At 43.8% G+C, this 11019-nt stretch overlaps 1 protein-coding gene across 1 annotated transcript; it reads left to right on the top strand.

Annotated features, from left to right (window-relative positions):
- Positions 1-2730: 2730 nt before the first annotated feature.
- On the top strand, positions 2731-6579 carry sowahca (sosondowah ankyrin repeat domain family Ca; the record flags this gene model as incomplete). Its single annotated transcript, XM_083638250.1, has 5 exons — positions 2731-3082; positions 3703-4085; positions 4458-4847; positions 5605-5902; positions 6389-6579. The coding sequence occupies 5 exons, from the start codon at positions 2731-2733 to the stop codon at positions 6577-6579; spliced, it is 1614 nt and encodes a 537-aa protein (XP_083494376.1).
- Positions 6580-11019: the final 4440 nt, after the last annotated feature.

Genomic DNA, 11019 nt, shown 5'->3' on the forward strand with positions numbered 1-11019 from the left:
CATTGAGGACATGGGGATGGGGGCATGCCCTCAGCGCCCACCACAGCATCCCAGGTGGGAATTGAACCAGCCTATCAAATTGTAGTGGTCTAATATGTGGTTTACCTCAAGGAAGTTGCCTAGGACCACTTTTGTTTTCAATTTTCATAATGATTTGCCCTCTGCTGTTAATAACGCAGGTATAGCGCTGTCGCCTCACAGCTAGAAGGTCCTGAGTTCGATTCTCGCCTGGGACGCTTTGGGCGCTGGAGTTGTGACCCCCCCCCCATATCTTCAGTGCCTACTGCCCAGGTGGGCTATCTCGTCGAAAGGGCCTTTCTGTGTGGAGTTTGCATGTTCTCCCAGGCCCGTAGCTACCATTGAGGACACCGAGGTCATGACCTCGGCATTTTCCACACAAAAAAAAAAAAAAAAAAAATTGAATTTTTTTTTTTAAAAATAGCCCTGGTCCCCATATCTATTAATCTGTCATTGATGTTTTAATGCGACAGTTGATCGGAAATGCAACAATTTGCTTCTTCTCTGTGTGCTATAGAAGAGAGATAACTCACAGCATTCAGATTTTGCATTGAGGCTAGATTGGGGCTAGACTTTGGGGACAGTTCTATTGAAGTGAATGGGTAAGTAACTCCCCTGTAAGTGATGTTTGTGTAGATGGGCCATTGTATTTAATTGAGCAGTATTCTGCCATGTGACCTGTATGCAGAATATAAATTATATCATATGGGGAGACATTTATTTTTTGGATCATTTTAAAGCAACAGCACAGTAAAGAGGATATTAATCTAACATGATGTATGTAGTTCTTTATAGATCTAGCCTCTTCATTTTGCTCTCAAAGTGCACCAGATTGAAGCATTTTACTTTAAAATGGACAAAATTTTCGATCCGGGGGGGCACAGCCCCCCCTGGTCCCCCCCCCCCCCCCCCCGCCGTGCTAAAATGACCTTGGTATTTCTCAAACCCTGGCTACGGGCCTGTGTTCTCCCCGTACCCCCCAGGGGGTTCCTCCGTACATAACCCCCCACTAAAAACATGCAGAAGATCGTCATCCGACCAGTGACGACAACATCTGAAGTTGGTCCAATGATGGTCCAATGATGGTCCCTGGGCGCTGGAAAGAAAAAGCGACCACTCCTCCTGGCCTGCCCCCTGGAGGAAAGGACAAGCCTGGATGGGTCAAATGCAGAGGACATATTTCACCGGCCACCGTCAGCATGAGTGTGTGTTGTGGCCGCATGCATGTGTTGTAGTGTTCGTGTGACAATAAAGACGGGCTTCCGTCTGAAATCGTGAAATCGTGTTTATAACATTGTACGCTGACGATTCTACCGTATACTATGCAGCAACCTCATGCAATGAATTAAATCAAGTCTTGTCGAGTGAGCTGAATATAGTATGTGACTGGATCAAAACAAATAAATTTGCCTTAAATATATCTAAAACTAAAGGTATTGTCTTTGGGTCACATCTTAAATTGGCTTCTAAACCTAAACTGGAGCTGTCTATATCTGGTGAACCCATACAACAGGTTGACAAAGCTAAATTGCTTGGCGTAGTCCTTGAAAGTCACCTATCATGGACCGAGCACATTAACACAATTGTTAGAAAAATGGGCCGAGGCATTGCAGTCACAAGAAAGTGTTCTCCTTATGTACAATCACACATGCTGAGTCAAGTCTCCAAGTCATTAATTTTGTGCCACCTGGACTATTGTTCAACTGTATGGTCATCTGCATCCAAAACAAATCGTCCTAAATTGCAAGTCGCACAAAATAGAGCTGCTAGACTTGTTTTAGGCTGATCTATTAGAACCAGTACCCAAAAATTACATTCTAGCCCCTCATGGCTCACAATTGAGCAAAGGATTTCCTTATGCATGGCTACATTTTTCAGCTGCACCATCAACTCTAAGAGGCCAACATTTTTATTTGATCGGATATTTTATTGTAATAATATGCATCATTTCAACACTAGATATGCCAGTAATGGTCGTATTGTGGTACCAAGCCCAAGAACAAACTCTTTGAAAAAAACTGTTATCTAGAGCAATAACAATCTGGAATAATTTACCTCTTAATATCCGCTTGATGAAAAATAAATGCAGATAAAAGAACATGCAGAGGCACCTATTGGCATGAAGACGATAGACTGAACAGTTTGAGGTAAAACAGTTCTTGTCTTTTTTTTCTTTACTTATGATCACATGTCCCACTCTTTTAACTAGGAGGACTAGCTGATTGCCATGGCGTCAGCTAATGGGGATCCTTTTAATAAACAATAATCAATAATTGAACCCAGGACCTTCTTGCTGTGAGGCGACAGCTCTACCACTGCTCCACCATGCCCCCGACAAGACTTTTTATTTTTTGTTAGTGTGTTTTTTGGGTAGTATTTTTGATATAGGCTACTCCAGATATTAACGACTTTTCACAATTGAAGGCAGAGTTTACAAGGAATATTTGAAGGCAGCATTTCAGATCCAAGATGGACGCTCGGTCGCACCAGTTTCAGCGTCGGTAAAAGGGGCGTGGAGGCAGGCTTGTTTTGGTTGTCAGTGCGCCCCCTGTCTGCCACAGCTCGACAATTGTCTTCTTCTCGGAGGGGGGAAGCAGGATAAATGGAAGGAGATGCTGTCATCCGTTATCATGACGGTAGAGTCATTTTAAACCGTTTTTCGTGTGGTTTAGTCGTGTGCGCGCTCTGTGAAACGCGTGCACGGTGGTGGTGATGACGACGACGAAGGGGTCGGCGTGCACAGAGGGAGCTGTGCGTGAGTTCCTGCAGAGGAGAGGCAGGGTCACACAGAGCGAGCTCCTCCATCATCTCCACTCACTCTCTGAGCCTGTGTGTGTGTGGGGCACGGACACGGCGGAGGGAAAGGCCCTGGAACGCGTCGTGGACACTGTGGCTCTCGTCACGCTGGAAAATGGCGTGAAATTCGTGAGTTTGAAGGAGTCGACGATGCACGCGGACGGCCACGGTCCCGCAGAGTGTAACGGTAACGAGACACCTGACGGTAACGTCAGAGAGACACGTGACACGTGCGTCAACGGGAACCCCGATAACCCAAAGCGAACAGGTGAGGATAAAAATGCAGATGAAAATGTCTCACATCTGTTTTGGAATTGCTCTCATACAGAGACATTTTGGTCAGCGATTCTGAAGTTCATCCAATTGTTTTTCATTTCAGATTTTTCTTTCTGTTTATTTTCTCTGGTGTATTTGATTTAACTCATGGAGAATGAGGGGGAATGTTTTATAATTCTGTTTTTAGTTGCTAAAGAGCCTACCGCATCCACAAGTGTAAATTCAATGGATCTAAACAATTCTTTCCCGTGCTACTACACACACAACCTATGTGACCTCATGAAATGTTAGATGTCTTTGTCTATATGTTTTGTATGATATGATCTTTAATAAAATGTAAAAAGAGGTGACCATCTCCCCTCCACATTCCCCGACGGTAGACTCTCTAGCTGCTAAAACTCCCAAGCAGTCGGAAATCAGAGATACGCACGTATTTACAATTGTCACAGAAACATTTCAAAGCCACCTACCAAAGCAGAAGGGTTTGTTGCTTCTCGGTGGCGGGGTTTGAAAGCGTCCGCGCCTCCCCTGAAGTTGGCTCACGCCCTCTCACACTTTGAAAACCGCTGTTCTAACGGGTCTATCTATGACGGTTTCCCCTTCACTTCGCAGGAGCAGCCAGATCGCAGACTGCCTGCCTGGACAATGACCAACAGTCGAACGGCAACGGACAGCCATGTGTGGCGGAGCAGACTACAGCTGTCACAAACACGCCCCCTGGTGGAGGAGGGGAGGTGAGGCTGAGGAGGAGGAGAGAGTCGGCTCCGGCGATAGGGGCGGCGGACCCGGGCGCGGCCCACCCTGGGGTGTCCCTCCCCGGCCAGCAGCAGGTGCGGGGGGGCCGCAGGGTGTCCCGGGGCTCCCAGCGGGCCCTTCTGAGTGCCGGCCTGTCTGAAGACAGCGCCTGGGACGGGTTGGACCCCCCCGGAGACCTCAGCACCCCCAAGGGAAGCCGAAGGAACTTCATAGAGCTGATGATGAGCAGCTCTCCTCAGGTAGGACACTGGGGTTCAACCGTGTCAACCTAGCTTGTCGGGAAGGAGTAGTCTTTTTATTATGAAATTTTATTTTAGATTTAGAATGTAAATTGTCCATCCATCGATCTTCAACTGCTTATCCGAGGTCGGGTCGCGGAGGTAGCAGTTTCAGCAGGGGACCCCAAACTTCCCTTTCCCTGGCCACATTAGCTGTCCCCATTAGACTCTTTTATTTCTGTCGAACGACACTTAGCAAAAATATCGAGTGCCGCCGCCGTACCATAAATCAACCTTTAGAAATAATTTTCTGGTGCTCCATAGAACCCCTTTTTTAAAGTGCTTTTAAGTGTCCCCATCTTTACTCCCCGGCTCTCCGCTCTCCCTCTGCAGGTTCGGAGGTCTCTGATCAACCGCGGCTCGCGCCTCCGGGACTCTGTGAGGAGCGACGGCGACTCAGCGTCGCTGCTCTCCTCGGCCGCCGACGATGACTGCGCCTCGGTGGCCCTGGACCCGCTGGAGCACCAGTGGATGCTGTGCGCCTCGGACGGCCAGTGGGACAGCCTGCAGCCCCTGCTGGCCGTGGAGCCCGGCCTGGTGGCCAAGAGAGACTTTGTGACTGGCTTCACCTGCCTCCACTGGGCGGCTAAGCAGGGCAAAGCCCAGCTGCTGTCCCGGCTGCTGGCCTTCGCCAAGGAGAGCGCCGTGCCCATGGACGTCAACGCCAGATCCAGTGCTGGCTACACCGCCCTGCACCTGGCCGCCATGCACGGACACACACAGGTCGGCTGCAGGGATGGTGACGAATGTGGGATCTCTATAGCAAGCCATTTGAATATTTAAGAGCTAGACTGGATATGTATTGCAGATATCCATCATTCAATTCCTCCTAGTCAAAAATAACATTTCAGATATCCACAATGACATTCTTCCTATAGGACAAATGACGTCACTTTTGCCAATCATGTGTATGGGGTTTCTCATGACAGATATCTACAATTCAGTTGCAGATATCTGCAACTGAAATGTGACTAGTTGTAATTCCAGTATCTACAATTTTGATTCTGAATAGTCACAATTCCAGTTCAAGATGTCTTTAATTCCCCTCAATTCAAGATATCTATTGTCCCTTTTAGATATCTTCAATTTAGTTTGAACTAGTCAGAATAAGTGAACTGGAATTACAACTAGTCATAATTCAGTTGCAGATATCTGCAACTGAACTGTAGATCTCACTACTATAATAAGGCGGCCATAGGCACGCGGCGCTCAGTTGCTTTTGACTAGAAAGAATTATCGATATCTTGAATGAAAATGAGAAGTAGTCACAATGTAATTACAACTAGTCAAAATGAGGTTGTTGACATCTGTAATATTAATTGCGGATAGTTAAGCTTAGCTAATAATGTTAAAATGGCTCGCCATAGTAATCAGCGTGGTGAACCTGCTTACTGATGCACCATAATGATTCTAACCAACCAACAAAAATGTTCCAATGAGGCACTCCGTTTCCTTATGTGTGATGTGGTGTGATTGACAGGTGGTTCGTGTGCTGGTGTCAGACTGGGAGGCGGACCCTGAGGCCAGAGACTACAGCGGGAGGCGAGCCGTCCAGTACCTGTCCCCGCCGCTGGCCGCTGACCTGCAAGAGGAGGGCGTGGTCACGTCCCCGACCGCCGAGTGTGACGGCCAAAACGCCCACCGTGCAGGCAGCAGCAGCAGCAGCGGGGGCCGCAGCTGGAGGCTCCCCCGAGTCCTCCAGGCCAACCTCAACCCCCTGCGACTGTTCAACCTCCCAGCCGAGGCAGCGGGGGAGGCGGCCGGGACGGCGAAGCAAGGTTATTATAGTTTTGCATTTTTCATTCGTTTTTATTTGGTTTTGACTCTTTGTTTTCATTTTCAGTTTAGTTTGAATTCGTTTTTAAAGCGGGTTTGCTAGTTTTGTTTAGTTTTTATCTCTTGAACATGCTTTTTTAGTTTATTTAGTTTTTATTTTTATTTGTTTCAGTCTTCTTTTGTAATATACCCCATATATATATATATATATATATATATATATATATATATATATATATATATATATATATATATATGTATATATATATGTATATATAAAAAAAAATCTAAAACAAATTTAAACTAACATTTTCCCTATCATTGTGATTTATTTTAGTTTCATTTTCATTTTGATTAATTTTTGTTAGTTTTGGAAACACACTACAGTTTCAGTTATTTGTATTTTTTTGTTTTTATTTTTATTTGAGTTTAAAATGTTTTTTCACACGTAGTTTTTGTTATTTTCGTTAACGATAATAACTTTGCAGGGAAGGCCAAGGCAGGCGGGGTGCAGAGGAAGTCGTCGCTGAGCCGGCTGAACGCCCGGCTGCACCGCGGACACCACCGGGCCCAGATCATCCACAGCGTCTCCTTCAGGGACGCGGGGGAGGTGCGGGGAGGGGATGACCTCCCCAGCAGCCCGCTGCGGACACGACCACTGTCCAATCTGTTTGGATGAAGCTGCACCTGGGCTGGAGTAGAGGGTAAACCCACCTCAACTCTGTCTGCATTCCAATCATCAACAACAACAACAACAACAACACATCCTAACTCCTATTGTTAGCATCTTTTCCTTGACCTGGCTGGAAAACGTCATGAGGTCATGGAAAGGTGTGAAGGAGAGTTCATAGCTTACCCACTTACCCACCTTTTGATTTGCAGAATAGAGAGTTTAACATCTTTATAAGCTGAAATAAACTTTAAGGGGGAAAAGCACAAAGAATACTTTTCTGAAAATAATATAGATATGTTAGATTTTGTTATTTTTGTTGTTTGCCTCATGATAATTACGACTGGAGCTCATAGTTTACGCACTTTTTTATTTACCACTACATCACTTGTCAATACAATCCACTGAGTTCAAACTAGAAATGGTAAATTTTTTACTCTGTGTGAATTGGTTTTGAACTTGCTCTTTCTATCAAAGGGACTTTCTCTACAGAGTTTTTAGCGTGTGTGTGATCGGCTTGCTCTCTGAATATGGCGACTATTCACATTAATGCAGAAGTTCATGGGTTAGGGTTAGCGTCACAAACAGCTTTCACAGGGTCGACCATAGATGTGCAGAAATTACACTTAGGTTTTCCAACGTACTGTATATTTATATAATAACTGACTTTCTAGATGTCATTTTCCTTGGATTGGATGGTGCTGTTAATTTTTCTAGTGAATCAATATAATGCAAATGATTGCTGTTATTATTTTATAAGTCATCGATTTTATTACTGAAACTGTCCTAACCACAGAATCATGTGCTAACAAGCATTTACAGTACTATCATCATCCTCTTTGTATTTGCACGTGTCACTTTGAAGACAATAGTAGATAATTTAGTTGAAAACAAAAACCATGACAGCTATAATGTGATTTTGGTCCTATATTCATATGTTTGTATTAGGACAAGGGAGTGGAAGTTCCACCATCAAATTTTTGCACCTTTCCACATAATATGTAAAATGCAAATGTGACAATATAATTGTATTATTATCTGACCGTAATGTACCTCAGATCCTCTTGACTCTGGTCCGCTCACTGTCTATTACGTTGCTGGTTTGTCCTAGGGTTCCACCGATATGAGTTTTTGAAGGCAGGTTCGCGTTTGAAGCTGCCAAGAGCTGATATTTTGTTTGTGCTGATATTCAATATCTATAAATTATCAGTTCAGATTCAAGGCTTCCCATTGACAACTAGTGTAGTATTGCTCAGTTGTCCAATAGATATGCAATCCAACAATTGAACACCATCATATTACAGATGGACAACACCGACTGGCTGATATCCCATTCTTAAAAGGTCAATATCATCGCTCTAAACCTACTTTGTACACAAAGTGATTTCATGAATGTCCTCTTAGTGTTTTGGGTTGTAAATGTTCCACTTTGATATAGAAGTATATTATACAGAATGGATGTGATGTAGAAGTATATTGTACAGAATGGATGTACCTTGACGTCACTTTTTGTTCTGCATGAATAGGGAGAGATGTAAATGCTGTGCACTGCCTGTTTGTCTATAAATCTATCATGTCTGTCAAAAAATCTCAATTTATATAATGTGAAAACACTGTCATTTGTCTCGTTATGTGTCTTTCTTGTATGGGAAATAAAGCAATAGTTTGCATAAAATGAAAATATCGAGTCAAATACTACACTGTACATAATACATCTATGCAAGTTTATGTAGGCTGATACTGATATTCTATATTTTATTTTTTATGCTGATAAAACAAGTGCAAACCTTGAAGCCCATAGCGCAGTGGTGTGGCCATTCAGCTATAATGGCAGCATGCCCGCTCTCCCACCCACATCCCCCCTAGCCACTCCCCCGTCCCCTACCCAGTACCCACCCCTCCAATCCAGACTCTACCGCTATAGTGGGGCAGATAAGCATAACAATTGTGCATTTCGTGATAAAGGCATATACTTTGGTACACTTATAGCCAAAGACATTCCAAAAAGAATTGGAAATGGGGGCATCATGAATGTTGGGGGAGAGAGAAAAAATTGTCAGTTTTTTGCAGCCACAGACATTCAGCCTATGGTAATTGGTGAGTGGCGTTATTTCTTATCACCTATGATCTTTTCAATTCATAGAGGTTTAAAGGGATGGGTTATTTACGTCTACTCGGCCCATAGTTTCCTACAATAGTCCAGTTGCCCTAGGCAATGTATCTGTGACTGCTGAATGGAGTAGAGTGGACTGCATCTATTGACCTACATACACAGTGAAGGGAATAATGCCTATTATGTCAATTCCTCTGCCATATTTTAGGGAAAGTGTGGCTTCCACTGTTGGACTAATTCATGTGCAATCTATCCACATAAGTTATCTCTCTCTCTCTCTCCCTCCCTCACTTCCTCTGTCTCCCCAAACAGTAGACTATCTATGGAGGATGTCCCCAGCCTGACATGGGGCAAACAGAGAGCGCCAACCGTGCATCAAACTACAAAACTGTGCGCAGTGTCAGGCGGATGTTGCTACTCTATTGTTTCATGACACATTGGCTTCCCACAATGTCAATGCGGAGAAAACTGTGGATCTAGTTGCAAGGGTGCAGTGTTATTCAGATGATGTCCCACAGAGGGTGCAGTGTTATTCAGATGATATCCCACAGAGGGTGCAGTTTGTTTTTTCTGATGTTTCCCCATTTTCTCCCCAATTATACTTGGCCAATGTATCCCCATGCTGCCCTATTGGCTGCCCCGGTCGCTGCTCCACCCTCTGCTGATCTGGGGAGAGCCGAGACTAGCACCATGCTTCCTCCGACACATGCGCAGTAGCCAGCTGCATCTTTTCCCTCTGTGGGACATCATCTCAATAATGTCCCACAGAGGGTGCAGTTTCATTCAGATGATATCCCACATGTAACACACATGCACGCACGCACACGCGCGCGCACACACACACACACACACACACACACACACACACACACACACACACACACGTATACTGTATACAGTATACAGTATATATATTATTACATTATATATATACATACTGTATACATACACACACACAGTATAGAGAGGCAAAGTGACCGCCTACTTCCTGCTTCAGCACTGTACCAGAGATTTTCATCCGCCATTTATTTTCCCATACACATTTCATAAAATGCGTATAAAAATAGTTTTACTGGTTCAAACCAAACGGTACAGATATATTTAGAAACAGGAGAGATCGCATAACATTTCACTGGGACCAAAACGTAAAAACAATGCGGGTTTAAAGAAAATATTTTTTCTATGTTGTTTTTTTAAGTTTTGGTCCGAGTGAAATGTTCTATGGTCTCTCCTGATTATAGCGTTAGCTGAACCGTTTGGTTCAACGAAGTACAACTATTTTATAAGCATTTTACGAAATGTCTATGGGAAAATAAATGGCGGATGAAAATCTCTGGTACAGTGCTGAAGCAGGAAGTGACGTTCCACTTTGCCTCTCTCTCTCTCTCTCTCTCTCTCTCTCTCTCTCTCTTGCTCTCTCTCTCTCTCTCTCTCTCTATATATATAGGCTATATATATATATATATATATATATATATATATATATATATATATTCAGAGGGGAGCTGTCAGGGACCTCTAGGCAGTGGTTTCCAATCTTGGGGACCTTGTGACCCTAACTGGGGTCGCCTGGAATTCAAATGGGGTAAACTACCAAAGAGGGAATAGAGCCACTTGTTTTTTCTCTATCTTTTTTAGTTTAAGTCAGGATTCTGAGAATAAAGTCAGAATTCTGAAAATAAAGTTATTCTGAGTTTAATGTCAGAATTCTGAAGAAAAATGCAGCATACGAGAGAATAAGAGAATAATAATAATAATAATAATAATAATAATAACAATAATAATAATAATAATAATAATTATTATTATTATTATTATTATTATAATAATAATAATATATTAATGTATTAAAAGAACACAACACAGTACAATACAATACAATACAATACAATACAATTATGAAGTTATCAACTTCATTGTTGTTAGACTCATTCTACGACTACATACACAAAATAAGACCTGTTTCTGCGGGATCAAAGTTCATTGGATACGGAAGCGGCGTGTAGGCCCAGGCAGGCGATCCCCCCCCCCCCCCCCCCCCAGGATGGCAAAGGCATGACCCGCCCTTCTCTGCCTCTGATTGGCCTAGCGTCATCCAATCACATTCGCTTGGCTTTCCTGCGTCTCTCCTGCTCCAATCAGAGGCAGAGATGGGCGGGTCATGCCTTCGCCATCCTGGGGGGGGAAATCGCGACAGGCAGTGATGGCTATGTGCAGTTCTCAGCTCTTCTCTCTTCTGCTGAAGGCTAAATAAATCGATGTAACAACGTAACGTTAACGCTAACACAGTTATTTTTGCTTTTACTAGGCTGCAAGCTAACGTTAATGCCACGTCA

This window comes from Poromitra crassiceps (genome assembly GCF_964638095.1).
Source record: "Poromitra crassiceps genome assembly, chromosome: 6".
NCBI lineage: Eukaryota > Metazoa > Chordata > Actinopteri > Beryciformes > Melamphaidae > Poromitra > Poromitra crassiceps.